The following is a 15,663-nucleotide window of genomic DNA, read 5'->3' on the forward strand; positions in this document are numbered from 1 at the left end:
CCAAATGAATCTGTCAGCATTTGTAAACTCAGAGCATATCCAATACATTCTGTCTCTCCAGTAGCTGAGCCAGAAGTTCAGGGAAACTGAGGACTGGATGGGGAATGACACTGGAGTATCACTTTGCAAAGGGGTTTCAGTGAAAAGCTGAATGACAAATCCTACCAGAGGTTGTCAGCCAGCACAATAGCAAGGTCTTCATTATTATTTTAGTGCTTTGTATTTGTATACCTTTTATTTCCTTAAGTTAGCTCAGCTTTATGGTCTATGTCGTTATCATAAAACCAAGCTCAATAACTGCATGTAGAAATGATCAACATACATAACCCAGCATTCATAAGAACAGGCCATAAAACCAGGGAGATCTACAGTGCCAGATTACCAAAACATTAATATATGACAAGAATCTAAAGTCTAAATTTATAACAACAATTTGCTATTGCATTATCTGAGCTCAAGAGCAGGCTAAGGCAATGCTTTTCTTGGAAAAAAGCCTTCCCATATAGCAGCCATGGGAACTAGATTTGAATCTTTTCTGTTTTAAAGCACTCATAGAAGTAGAATATGAAAACAAATGGCATCGCTATTTGGTTGTGTGACTTAATCATTAGACAAACAAACAAACACACAACCATAAAAGAAAGAGTTCTATAAAGTAAATAAGAGAACAAAATGGCACAGGGATCCCCAGCAGGGAACACTGACACTGTGCTGTGAGAACCTGCTAAATACTTATCCTAGGAAAACAGGGAGCACAGGAGACATGGAGAAGACATGGCGAAGACATGGAGAAGACATGTTCTCCCATCTGGCCTTTCATAACTGTACACCAAGCTGAACCAAGCCTTTCTTGCTTGCCCACATGCCCGCTTAAACATTTTGACTTGGGATTTTTTAACAGCCAACAAATGAGGTGGATGTAAATCAGGTATTTTCACTCTCGCACTACTTCATGGACTCTATTTATAAAGCTCTGCATCCTTCCTTCTCTATGGAAATGTCACCACGGTTATTAATAACATTCAGATTTAGAAGGTGCACAACTCAAAGCTCAGAGGCAGGAGCCTCACAGAACAATGATCTAACATGGGACCTGCTGGATCTATAGAGGCTCCATCAATCTCCTCCTACACCTGCAGACAAAAAGAGAAGCACTAAGGTCCCTCATTATTTAAATGAAGATAAGAAAATAATCCATGCCATGTTTTATTTAACTGAGCAAACAAGTGCAGCCAGAAGAACAGCTTCCAAAAGACAACCAAGCCCATATGTGAATCCACTCACTTAAGACTCCGAATGGGGTGGCAGGGCATGGGCTTTTCATGTGTTTTTCCCATTTAACATGCAGGCTTGTTTAGATAAACTCATAGATGTGTTTATTTACATATCAAGATAGAAAGGTATATTTGGGGATTTTAAGTAGAGGGAAAACCTTTTACAGTAATCATTAACTGAAAGCATACTCAACTTTAACTAAAGAAACATGTTCTAACATTGAGAAACTTTTGTAATTAATCCTCACCTTTAGATCATTTCAGAAGGAGTTACAAGCCTAATTAGCATTAGCTGAGAAATTGCTCATGTCCTGAAATTCCTAAAGCAAAGCGCCCAGCACAGACACCTGCATGCTCACTGCCCCACAGCCAGTAGGGCTCAGCCTTGGCTCACCACACTGAGCCCCAGAACACTTCTCATCATTATGGCTGGCTGCAAACACAAGCTCCCCTCTAAAGTCCATGTCTGTAACACAGATTAAGACAACAATTGCTCAAATCTCTCTCTCTTTCTCTATTTTGTTTGATTAAAAGAGCACCAGGGCTATTCTTAGAGGAGCTGCAGCTAGCAAACGCTTGGTTGGCAGCCAGCCACAGCTTGCTGCAAGGCTGAGCAATGCTGGCTCACAGCACAAGCTCAATGAAGGATCTCTGCTTGCACTGTTGTGTTCCTATTTTAAAAGGAAGATGCAGAAAACCAGCTGAATGCACGGCACGCTGTGAACACGCTGTGCTTTGGGAAGAGCTGCCACCATCTCGTTTCTACCATCATCGCCGTCACCGCGTGACTGAAGCACTGCTTTGTTGCTGAGCATTTTCAGCAGGAAGGAAATGAGTGGAAGCATTACTTCAGTGCTCCCATGCGGATGTTGATCTTCAGGAAAGCTGGGCAGGATGGAGTGGCTTACAGAGGAGCACCAAGCCCAGGAATACACAAGCTCCTAAATTTCTGCACTTAGCCAAGCTCTTATGAATAAAAACAAAAACAAGGCACGTTTTGACTTTGACTCCTGAAAACTATGAAGCAACTTCAGTGTGGCTGGTTTCAGAGTGCAGCCATTTGAAAGGATTGAGTACTTTCTATATTTAACTCAGGTTTGCTTGCTAAGGCAACAACTCTCTGTGTGCTCCCCAAGCCTAAGAAGAGATCAGGCAAACACACAACATTTTACTGGCTGTAGGATTTTCTGAGCATATCTCAAATCCTGAAAGCATCCCCTGCTGCCATACATCCCCATTATGGCAGCCCCCTCTCCATCACAGCAGCTGCCTTTTACCAAACAGCTAAATGAAGGAAGAAAAGCAAGGGAATGCAGCAACCTGGTGGCACACTCCCTCCTACACTCATCCAAATCATCCCCCACATTGCAGCCGTGCATCCTGGTACTGGGGAAGGAAGGCAGTGCATCATGCTTTCCTGTGTGGCTACATCTTTATTTTCTCCAGTGTTTGCCTTTTATTTTATCCTGCAGGATTTGGAAACTTACCCCCAAGCTGCTCTCCTGGAAGCATATGAATTTGGAGATAAAAGTGCTGGCTTAGATGCAATAGTTTGGATGGATAGAAGTTACATGGGATTGAAGGGTCTGATTTCTTTATGCTGTGTTCACAAAGCAGAACAGCCAATTCTGATTCCCAACTACTGCCTTCAGGCACTGCTGTAATACAAACTGCATTTTCTATTTAAATGCATAAAGATAAGCACAAATACAATATTATTACATTATTAAAAATCATTGGGTTTGCGTTCCCAGATCAGGCAGTTTGTTTACTTGCCTAAAGCTGCCCACCTTTGATGCTATCCCATGGCAAGATCCCACCTGAGATAAGGCAGTGAGAAGCAGCACTGACTGAAAAGGGTGAGTGCAGAGTGATTAAGGGAGATGAAAGTGCAGCACAGTGGATCCATGTTTTGATTCAAATACTTGCTCTTGCAGGAGCAAAGAGCAAATAATTTAAAGCCATAGAAGGTTTTCTGCCTGGTACGAGCAAACACATTGCTTTGGTAGGTTGCATAATAGCATAATATTACTTTGCTATCTGTGTTCATTTGTACCTGACATTATTAAGTATTCATGTATATGCTGTATCACTTTATAATGTGCCCATATGTAAACTGCATCATCCTCCCCCCACACAAGAGCCTGAATTATAAGCACATACATTTTTTCATTGATTCTTTTTTTTTCCCTATGTTTTCTTGTCAGTGAAAAAACCTTGAATCCTTGAAGGTTCTCATTCTGCCCATATTCCCCTTCTCCTGATCCGACTCTCCCCCTCTGTTGCTCAGTGCCATCCTGCCTGAAATGCAGAAACTCCCCCAGCACACGTCCCCATCTGCTTGCATCCCAGCCATGACACCAAGGGGAGTGCAGCACCATGCAGCTCACATATCGGTCATGCAAAGCCTGACCCTGCATATAAAGGCAGTTCCAGCCTCCAGCCGTCTGCCTAAAAACAGGAGCACGGGCACCAGCTCCAGCCACAGGAGGTTAGAAACATTGCACCAATGCCATCTGTCAGGCAGAGATAATAACAATGGATGTTTCTTATATACAAAAGGGAAAAGAAAAAAAAAAATCCTTTAATTTCAGTTAGTATCCTGAAAAATTCCTGAAAAAGGTACAAGGAGACCTGGATTCCCCAAGTATGATGTAAATCAGGCTGAAGAGCTAAAGCCAGCAAAAGCAAGGGAATGTGGCTGGCAAGCTTCCCAGCAACCATCTCCACACAGCCTTCCACATACCCTTCCCTTGGCTCTAGAGAAGACACCATTACACTGGGGTATTTCTGTAGCCCCAGCACTACAGCATGGGCCCACAGCAAGCCTGAACTGATCAATGCCACAATTCTTATTCCTCCAAGTACTTCTCATTCTGAGTTCTACTGCAAGCTGCTTTTCTTACTGAACAGCCCAGAGGAGTGAAAAGAGAACGTACTAAAAATAATTTAGCCTATGAATACAGTCTCACATGGATTGGATATTGGAAAATATTTGAGTTGTTTTCCTAAGAAAGGAGTCAAACTCACTGAGCTTTCAGCAGCTCCTCATGCAGAAGCCCTCCAGAGCCCAGGCCTGCCCCAGCAGCTCCATGGCCAAGGGAGATGCCCTGTTTCTTGCATGTTGCTCATGGGGATGCAGTAAATGCCACCCCAGAAAGACATCCAGCATGGACACAAGGCCTGTTCTGCACCAGACAGCTGTAAGGTGTCATTGTTTTGCTGTGTTTCAGATCAGGCTGTCACCAAACTCAGAACGCAGAGTAAGCAGTCTGTTCTCCGACAGCATGAACAAACCTCATCGTTTAGGAACTGCCCGTCCTTGCTTTCAAGTTTGAGCTCTTAATCTGTATGAAGACATCACAGCTCTATGTGAGCGAGACACATTCCTGCTACTGGGACCACCACACAGCTGTCCTTCAGGCCAGAGGATCTGAGTGAGGATGTGGGCTGAAGGTTGAAGGCAGAAGGGAAAACACAGCCAAGGAAGCACCTGTGGAGGAGACCAGCACTGCAGTGCACTGTGCCCTGCACAGCACACAACACCCCATGAGACTGACCTGGCACCTACCGACTGTGAGAAGAACCTGCCTGAATCCAACACTTCATGTCCCACCCCTCAAAAGGCAATCAACCATCTTGTCTTCAGTACAGCAAAACCAGCAGATTCAGTTTGAGTCTGAATGAGCACATCCCAGCAGTCAGCTCCCAAAACATCCTCCAGATGCAGTGCCGTATTCAAACTTACTTCTTCAAGTAAAGCTCAGAGACCCTCAAGCTCTCAAAGAGAAAGAATAACAGCTTTAAAAAAAAAGCAGAAAAAGGTTTCTAGCCCTTAAGATCACAGAAGACAGGCCAGAAACTTCCCAAACTTTATGTCTAATGTATTTAAACAACCAACTGTATAACCTGAAGCCATCTGATGCAGGCATCTCTGTGGAATCACAATACACATTGCTGGAAATTTATATCTGACCCAGCAAGAGCAAAGCATAACTTGGGCATTAGAACTCAGCTGTTTTTTTTTCCTAGCAAATACATAAGACTGTAAGTACATACTGCATTGGGACACCATTACTTTAATATGCTTACAGAGAAACATAATTATCTATTTTTTAAGCTTTCTCTACTTTAAAGTCATGTCCTGATCAAAATGTCTCATTGCACATCCCAACAGAATACTCTGTGGCTTAATTAACAGAGAGTAGAGACTGAAATACAGACTAGTCTGAAGCAATGTACCTGGAACATACTTCGTTTTAATATTGCTTCTGATTTGCTAAAAATGTTAATAGTATCAACTTACTCTCTTGATTTTCAGAAGTCAGATACTAAAAGAAAAATTAATACCTCTTCCATCGAAAATTTTTATGGGATCCAGAGGAAATTAATACTTACTGTGACCATTTCCTTTGATCTCCATTACAACATGCTCTGACCCGTAAGTTAAATGAGCTCAAACTGACACAAATTCATTAAAAGAAACCATTCTTTGAAGAATATCACTGCAAATTTAAAATGAAATAGCCAATAGGGATAAAAGCTAATTGCGTGGTGTTTAAAGTAACAGATTCCAGTAACAACGTTCTCTCCATGCACCACTAAATCCACTTCAAATGCCTTCCTTCCAAAAGGAAGCAGGCTCATGAAAACTGAAATGCAATGCTTACTTCCTTCTTTATTACCGATATCAATAGTTCAGCATTGGTCTAGAACCTGAAGGTTTACAGAAGTCCAGAGGGTGATTTGAAAATGGTAATTTCCCTGGGGAATGCAGAAGGCAAACCACGAGTACACGCTGGTCTGGATTCTACCAATGAAGACTGCAAAAACATACCCAATAAGCAACCACGTCCTCCTGCAGGATGTTCTGAGGTAACAGCTCGTCTTTGCTTGGTGCCACCCATGGCTTGCCTTGCCCCAGTGCCGCACTCAGTGGCTATGCCTGGAGGAAAGATGCTGCCTCCCTTACCCCAGCACGACCCTTGCCACCTACAGCTGAAAGGAGCTTGGCTCTATGCTCAGCATCACCGAGTTACTGATAAACAGAGTGCGATGGGAGTCCCTTCACAATGCTATTGTTGCAAAGTGGCTTAAAATAAATCATTCAGAAACTTAAAGTCTAAAATCTTGATGCTACAGTATACTTGAAGATGATGCTGATTTTTAATTTCTATAAAGCTCTTTGGCAACGTATTACAATTAATATATAGACTTCCACATTTCAAACACAGCAGTTTTAAGCCTGTCTGGAAACAATAAGCAGCAGTGGAGTTAAACCCTTTAAAATATTGAACTAATCATATTATATACAGGATAACAAAACACAGAAGCTCCAACAGGTAGTTTTGTGGCATGACAGATAAGGAAACAATTCCTCTTAGTAAAAGGTACAAAAGCATCCAAGAACTGAACTGCGATAAATATTGAGTCAACCTTCTAACACGAATTTAGATATATGATGCTCTCAGAGGTCTCTGTTCTTTTGCAAAGTCTCAAAGGAAAACTGATACTCATCAAGTTTCCAAAGCTGCATGAATACAGCACAGTGGAAAACTATCAATGCTCCAAGATGGAAACGAGGATAACTGAATGTGTTTTATGATGAATGTTAAATAGGCTGTTATGATCGTCCTTTGCATATTTAATATAATGCTGTAGAACTAAACAGTCCTTTCTAAACAAAAATAAGTAAATAAATTACATAGGTCTTTAGAAATAGTAAAAATGTGTTATTTATTTCCGCTTGTATTTTTTTTTTTAGAATAGATTTAACTTTTTAAAAGATAGATACTTGCTGACTTTTATCATTTTAGCTCTTCAAGGTAATGAAGTAGCCACAATCAGCTTTTGCTTGCATTCAAAGCTGAGTAATAAACCTCAAGTTGGTACCAACCTTTAGTTTGGATTATGGCAAACATAAACCCTTGAACTCTTTCCAGTACTGCATAAACAGCCCATACTGCCCTCAATTATAGGGAACCACATGAAGGCCAGAAAGATGCTGGAGCTTGCCTCTGGCCTTGCAGAGAGGCAGCCCTCATCCCCATCAGTCCCTGACCCCACAAACCCCCAGGCAGATCCTGCTGGTGTGCTCACCTCTTCCCTTGCACAATGACATCTCATGAACAAATTAGCCCAACATCCTTTATCTTCAACCAGGATTGGAAACATTCCAGCACCAAGTGGAAAAAAAAGCAAAAATTACCCTGTATCTGTGATACAGTGTCAGCCCTGCTTCAGTTGCTAGCCCCAATTACCCTGCAGGAGGAAGCCAAGAAGACGGTGTCCCAAGAACAGAGCTTTGTCCAGCCCCATTGTCAGCTCCACATGGGACAACACCATCTCCTCCGGCCCCATTTCAGGAGGAGATATGAGTTAGCAGCTGTGACAACAGCAAAACGTGGAATTAAGGAGAGAGGGAGGAGGGAAAAGGGCTGGCTGATTCTCCCACCACATTTCCTTGTTCCAAACATTTCTGTTGCCTGGAAATGTCTGATGAGAAGATGGGATTATGTAAGTGTTTGTCAGCTTTTCACACTTTAAGAAAACTAAAGCCTGAGTGATGGGTAGCTTAACCCATCCTCTAGGCAGTGAACTAAACACCTTTACTAAGGAGAAGTGAAACACCCTTCAAAACCCAGGAATGAGGACTTGACAGTTCCCAGGATTAAGAGCTGCATGCATATACAGTCAGTGTAATCTCCTTACAGTACGATGAGGAAGAGGAAAATAATGTCTTTTCAGTCTTCTAGAGGGTTTTTGTTTTAAAGTATATACAACCTGTCTGACCAAAGACTTTCTTGCATTATTTCCTCTTTATCCCCTAGACAAAAAAGCTCTACTAGCTCTCCAGCCCCACATTAAGTTATACTTTCCACCAAGTCCACCGCTCTCATCAAGCACCAATAATAAAGCAACAAGGCCTGTGCTATAGAAATATCTCTTGCTAAATTTCATCAGACTAACACTTAAGTGCTGCCAGAAAGCAGTCACTAATCAAAGCACAAAATGTTGGCAAATGCTGTGTCACCTCATCAGACCTACGCGTTCCTGAACTCTTCCTGGTTGCCACTCAAGAGGTATTTAACCTCCTGCCAAAGCCCTAAATGCAGCTGAAAACTTAAAACACTTTTTAAGCTGATAGGCTTTTTCCACAGGAAAACGGGAGCACAACAAAGCACCAGGTCTCTGAAATAAGCAAACATTCTCACAGTCACACTCCTCCCAGCTCAAAACAAAGGTGCTTACATTGCAGTAATGCTGAGGGCACTGCGGATGCCACTAGGAAAGGTGATGATCTCAGCAGTGCTTAGTAAAAAAAATCCCAGCACCCTACTGCAAGCTGAAGTCGTGCCATCCACCGGAGCACCAGCAATGCAACGCTGCAGGTAGCACAGGGCTAATCTGGAGAGCAAAGCAGAAATCATGTTGTGTGCTAATCAAGCACCTGCATTAGGGTATTACCCAGCAAAATAAACTGCTGCACAGTGCAAGAAGACGTGTAGCTGTTTTGTACTGCAAGCACGTGCTTCTAGAAGAGGGATGGAAGGCAACCAGACTGCCTGGAGCTTGCTCACCCCCCTCCATGCATCTTCAGCAAAAGGAAAATTCATGGTGGCTTTTTGTTCAACTTTCCACTGATGGTAAAAAGCAAATCTCGAGCTGGTGAAAACAGTTACAGGTCCACCAAAATCTGCTGTTGATGTTCCCCGTTTGGTCTTACTGATGGGGGGAGGAGAAAAAAAAGTCCTACATGAAGAAAGCTGTGAAGAATGAGTGGAACCAGACGTGGAATTCCATACGCAACCATTACTGTGAAATGTCTTCAAAAAATTAAACTGGGAGAAGCCCCAGCTAGCCTATTACCAAACCTATATTCCTCCAGCTTTAGAAGAGGGGAAATGACTTCTGACAAGCACCAGAGGTGACTCAGACATGACTTAAGCCACCTCAATGGCATCCCAGCTATTTCTAGTGGTACTGAGCTGGCATCTCCATCCAGATGGTGGCATGGCAAGCCAGTAAGGTGCTCCAGTCATGGAAAGCACAACACATGCAAAATGATTCCTGCAGCTGCCCTGCTGTGAATGTACTGCTTTTTATGCTTCGAATAGTGAATTTTAAAAGACGTAAAACCACGAAGCACAGAGCAAACAGCATCTACTTAAGTAGGTCATTTTATCATGGCAGGGTTCTGCCATTTTACCACCAACTCATTTGCAAGACAGACACACATATTTCAAACCACATATATTTACATCCGTAAAGGACCTATATATAAAGGAGTATAATCATGGAAGCACTCCCAGCAGAGCACAATTCAGGAAGACAAGCAGGAAGCAAAGTCATATTTCACACTGCCCACGTGATCTTCACAGACAGGTATGGCACTGTCAGGAAAGTCCTCTTGCTGCAGGCTGAATGTGCTGCATGTTGCATATTCCATTACAAAAACACAGCCACGTTATTTCATTAGAGAAGTGACAAGTTCAATCCTTACCAAGTTTTCTTGGTTCCTGGCTGCTATTTTCTGATCATCTTCTCCCCCATTTTTCATGTATTTGACCTCTTCCACTGGTTTGATCCTATACTCATCTGAGCACCAAGAAAAAAAAAAAAAAGAAAAAAAAAAAGGTTTTGAACCAGTGTAGCTCGACAAGCAGGAAAAAAAGAAAAACCCCAAACCAGAACAGCTGACTAGAGAAGGCCCTCAACCAGAAAAGTAACTAAAACCCATATGTCTGTAGCTTGAAATGGGACTGCTACCAAGTATGTTTTTGGCTGAAGCTTCAGTCTGGCCTCCAGAAATGGGTGTGCAGCTCTCCTGCCTGGCCCTGTAAAGAGTGGATACAGGGTATGTGAGAGGACACGCTCTTTCCAGTTTGCCTCATTTTTCTGTATAGACCACCTGAATATAAGAAAGCTCTTGGCTTCTGCAACAGATTTTCATTGGCAGTGGGCAAGCAAGCAATATACGTAGCTATGATGCAGAGGCTGCTCCTGTATGTTCTTTGCATTAAAAATAAGATTAAAATAGAAATCAAGCAATGCTGCAAAAGGCAAATTAAAATTTAAGTTACAATCTAGGAAAAAAAAAATAAAACCCAAAAACCAAAACCACAGAACACTGCATTTTTTTCCATTATTCTTCCTGCGCTGTTTCAATGGAGCTAAAATTGAAATAAAACCCCATGACAGACAGCATGTTCTCAGACAACTCCCTCCCCCATGCCGCACCACAACCATTTTTCCTACACATGAAAGTCACCCCAGAGAGATCCTACATGAAAACAAGGAAAAAGAGAAGTAAGAATCCTGCTTTGCCCTTCCTACTCTATTGGCTACGTGCTTCAGCTTTTCAAAGACTGAATTCCCAGCTCCAGTGCCAGTCCTGCAATGTCCTGTGGATGCTAACAGCATCACTCAGAGCTGAATAACAGGCTTTTCTTTACTTGGACACAACATTCACCAACCCCCATGGATTATGGGAAATGCAATTCTCTGTGCCTGAGACATTCAGCAGCAAGCTTCCCAAAAATAAAGCAGTCACTTTTCATCACAGTTCTGGGACAAGCTGAATAAACCATGTCAACTAGCAAGTGTTACTTCAGGGAAACCTGCCTTCTCACTGGGAGAACACAGAAATAATCAGGCCAAAGTTTGCACATGCTTCGGTAAGCACTGGTAACATCAGTCTTTTGATAGAAAGTGCCTTACTAACTTACATTCACCTATTATATAGCATGGGTTCGGGCATTAGAAATCTCCACCTCTATCTCCAAAGGGATATAAATTTGCCAAAATCTAAAGCTGACAATCTGCCTTAAAAGCTGAGCGGCAAGCTCTTAGGGATGAGGCACATGAAGAAAGCAATAGGCTGAATGAGCAGCAAGCATACTTTAATGCCTGAATAAATGATTAATGGACCAGAGTGCCAGGCAGCAAGCAACTCCATCAAACCCAGGTGTTGTGAGCAAGCACTGCACGTACCAACAGCAAAGAAGCACAGCAAGGGCCTGCAGGGGGTGACCATCAATCTGAGCTCAGGAATGGGAGCAAGGAGAGAGGACTGGGCCATGATCAACTGCTGCATCACACACAGAGATGGACAGAATATTTTCCTTAAAATATCGAGCATAGATATAACACACTGGCACTGTTTTCTCACACTGAGTAGTCACTTAATGGAGGTATGAATAAATAGAAATGAATCCATGTTCAAAGGGGAAAAAACCAAACAGCTAACTAATTAAACTGTCACCAAAAGAAAAAGGAGGACATGCAGATGATTACAAGCCCTATGACTTCCAAGGCACGGACAAGGACTGCTGGAAACATCCACATGCAGAACTATCCGAAATACTGCGGAAAAAAAACCCACATCTCTGATTAACATCTATGGACACTGAGCTAAGTCGCTTAAATGCTCACAACTACCCGAATCCCTGCTGAAATGCTGACATTTACACATGCAACACTCTTGGCACCTGACGAGAAACACTAACTTGTGTTTGCAACTCCCTCTGGCATTTACAGAGGCTTCATCCTTCATGTTCATGTGGAACTTCCTTAATTTTCTGGATCGAGCTAAGCTGTAACACTTTTACGAGCTCCTCACAAATCTCTTCAAGCAGGGATTTGACATGGGAAATGCAGAACAAGCCCTGAAAGCAATGGGATGAGTCAGTGTTGAACCCTTTCCCAGCCATTTATGCTGACTGTAAGGAGTCTTTTAGCAACCAAAGGGTGTCAGGCCAGGGGAGAATGTGGTACCCAGCAGCCTGGTTAGCTAGGACACTGCCAGTGGGGGAAACAGAGAATGAGTCTGATACATAACACCACATAGAGGACTATATCCATTATTTCATACATACTAAATGTAACAATTAAATTCAATTAAGTATTTCACACAGACAGGCCGTGCACTATATCGATCATGTTACTACTGTGAGGGCATGGCTATGTACAGGCTTTTTTGACCAGCTGATGGTAACATCTATCCTCTGTACATAAGATATATGTAAGATGTCCAGAAGTGTGTTCGGAAGTCAAGAATCCTGTGATATTTATGAGATTGTTCTTGCTCTGAAGTTACTGTCAGGATAGAAGCAAATAAATGCAGAAGAACAGATGTTTAAGTGACAGACAGACCCAGAAGTACATCACTGGGGGATGGACATTAATGGCTTTAAAATAATATGAAGGTTACATTAAAGATGGGTTGGAGAAATGGGTCTTTGATGCATTCCCTACAGGTAACACCTCTGATATTAGCTAAAACTGCTCACCAGGTTTTGCTTGATCAGGTAGGGGTGCATCTGCTATTGATGCACATTGGTGTGAACGATCAGAAACCCATCCAGAGAAATCCTGAAGTGCTAATCAGATCCTTCCTGACTTCAATCAAATCTGACAGTCAACAAGATACTGAAAGCAGTATGAAGCTCAGGATAAAGGAAATGACACACAATCCTGTGTGTATGTACCTTGCTCCATCTTGACAATCAGCTGTACCTTTTTCTTGTTCCTAAAATACAGTTTTACACCAAAATGGACAGAAGTGAAACACCTTCATGCTCCTTGTGCAAAATTAAATGTCAAGTAGTGAATATGGTCAAAATTTTAGGACACCAGCCCTCAGAGCGTGGTCTACATACAAAGAGCAATAAACCTGCATGCTTCTCTCGTACATACTAGTAAATATATATCTAAAACAAAAAAGGAAACTACTATCTTCCAGAATATGGCTTTATTATATAAAAACGAGAGGAGCTGCAACTCGAATGGGAGAGGAATGTGCTTACAAAGCTGCCACAACAAATTCAGCACTGAAGCAAAGCAGTCTCATAAAATAATATGAATGAACCACAGATTAAAACCAGAAATATTATCAAGCGTAACATCCACCATAAAAACTGTCACATGATACAAACCAGAAAGCAGCTCCATCCCTAACACAAAGCTCCTCGGAAGGGTGATGAAAGAAGGGTTTTGAAGTTGAATACGATGCAAAAATTCTCAGTAGGCAAATCTATGAATGAAGATCTCCATCTGGAAGCAGATAGTTCTGCACAAACATGTCACCCAGTTGCCATGGAAATGTGACAAAGAAAAACAGCACCCATTAATAACAATTTCAGTGATAAATGAGCATATCAACTTATAATATTGAAACAATTACGCGAGGGGGAAGAAGGGAGGGGAAAAAAAATCCTTTTGACTGTACCTATGAGAAACAGTTCCCTGGTACTTCCAGATATTGCTGCAAGTGCCAATACCACAGCAACAGATGAGATGCTATTTCTGGTTTTGTTTGTACCTAATAAATAAGCACCACAAGAGGACCAAGCCCAAGCACGAGGCCTTGACCAGCAAGACTTATGGAGAAACCTCCTGTCGACCAAAAGATCCTCAGGTCCACCAGTGCCATGGTAATCCACCATCCTGCTGACCATGCTGCCTGCACCAATACAAAGCAAATGAAAAACAGCTTTGGAAAGTGTGCCAACCAAGTTTGCTCAAAGGTCTCTCAGAAAATGTTCATCCAGGTATCTGAAATGAAGTTAGTTGCACCTGAACTCAACATGCCACAAGCCTGAAGGGCTTCTGTCTTCCTACACCACCCTAAGCTGGCCTTGAGGAATGTGCCTACCACAGAAGACATTGTGACTGCTAGGATTGATTTCTGGGGGGGCAGAAGGGGACCAAGACAAACTAACAGAAAGTCAGACCTGGAAGGACCCAGCCCTGAAGGCAGGCAGGACAGCAGCAGCTCTTTGAAAGCTTTTTTTGAGCAGTTCCTTCTACAGTCCTGTATCAGATCTAATGCTTCTGGGAACAGCAGCTCCCTCAAGAGTGATGCCTGCTTGAAATTGAAATGGGAAATTTTAGCAAATTCCCTTCTGCTTCACCAGACTACCTATTTCCAGGCCCAGCTCACGGCAGCTTGCAGCACCATTCTTGCTGGGCTGATGGGTTTGACAGAAGCACAGTTCCATTAACTTGAGCAGACTTTATCTTGACTTTCTGGTCCTGTTAAAGCACAAAAAAACCCCAAAACCTCACATACCTCATCCTTCGTTATAGCACAGCCACTAGTTTCCAGTGATGCAAACAACTTGCAGCTCTTGCTCCTTTTGGTATCCCTGTCCTCTGGCACATAACAGCACGGACTGACCCGTGCCTGGGGGAGGACACAGTGTTCTGCCAGCTGCAACGCTAGTGCTGAGTGAGTGCCTTGGTGTATGGATCTTGGGTTTTGCTTTTATCCCCTGAGCTAACAGGGACAGCTGATTATGAAGCTGAAATTCAACTCCCTTGTTTGGGAGTTTGGGCCAGTTTTCAAATCCAATACACTTGTGCATAACTAAGCAAACAAAACACAGTTAAGATGTGCATGCGTAACTGTCTTTCAGCTTTGCAATTTTGGCGTAGTTTAAATGTAAAACTTAAATATATAAATGCTTTCATGTAATTCATTTGTAAGTTGGAGCTAGACGCATGCTTGTTCTAAGGAAACCATTTCTCAGGTGGAAGAGATTATAACTATGGTGCTCTGCAGGAAGGATACTCAGTAAATGTAATTATCTAGCCCACTAAAAAGATCAAATTGAGAAATGAAACAGGAGGAAACAAGCAGCAGAAAGATATTAAAGACACAGACAGCAGGAAAACAAAGGATGGCTGCCTTGAGAAATACTGCTATTCATGCGAGATCATCAGGCAGGTTTTTGGGTACAGGCTGCAACTTTCTGTTAGGGTTATGGTTGCATCCGCAAACCACAGTGCTGGTGTAGCAAAGGAATGACCCACGGAAGGTCTTGGCACAACCCACAGGAGCTGAGAATTCAGCAGTTCTCTTACAGGTGGGAACTCCAATCAGTTCTCACATGTAAGCCCCCAGAGTGTATTTGGAGGCAAAGCAAATGTTGTGACCCAGCCCTAAAGAAAACTGCACCACTCAAACTGCAACTAGAAGATTAAGGAGCAGAGAAAGGGAGAGAAAAAAAAAGACAAGCAAGGAGCTAACCTTGGAATGCAACAAACCACAACACAAGAAGGGCTAAAACCTATTCTGAACTACAGCCCATATGTACAGAGCACATGGAAACCCCCAAGCCAGTCAGTAGGTTTTCCAGAGCACCTTTCTTTGCTGGCAGCTTTCAAAGCCCTTTGTGAACACTGAGCAAAATCACTCCAAAATCCCGATAGGTGGGCACAGGTGAGAACCACAGCCTTGGTGATGAAACAACTCAGAGGCAGTTCAGCAACAGGGAAACACAACTGGGTAACATCTGTACGCCTTACACAAGGAAGCTTCCTAGTCAGCAGTAATCCAACGATGAGCCGCTAGCCTTGCAAACTTGTAGTCATGGCCCTTACAGCC

General features: G+C 42.7%; 1 protein-coding gene across 1 annotated transcript in view; it reads right to left on the reverse strand.

Moving 5' to 3' along the window:
• C8H1orf21 (chromosome 8 C1orf21 homolog) overlaps nucleotides 1–15,663 on the reverse strand; it is a 69,976-nt gene that overhangs the window by 15,260 nt on the left and 39,053 nt on the right. Inside the window, exon 3 of the mRNA XM_015869834.2 lies at nucleotides 9,778–9,872. Coding sequence (XP_015725320.1) covers nucleotides 9,778–9,872 — 95 coding nt within the window. The remainder of the gene's footprint in view (nucleotides 1–9,777; nucleotides 9,873–15,663) is intronic.

This window comes from Coturnix japonica, chromosome 8 (assembly GCF_001577835.2).
Source record: "Coturnix japonica isolate 7356 chromosome 8, Coturnix japonica 2.1, whole genome shotgun sequence".
Lineage (NCBI taxonomy): Eukaryota > Metazoa > Chordata > Aves > Galliformes > Phasianidae > Coturnix > Coturnix japonica.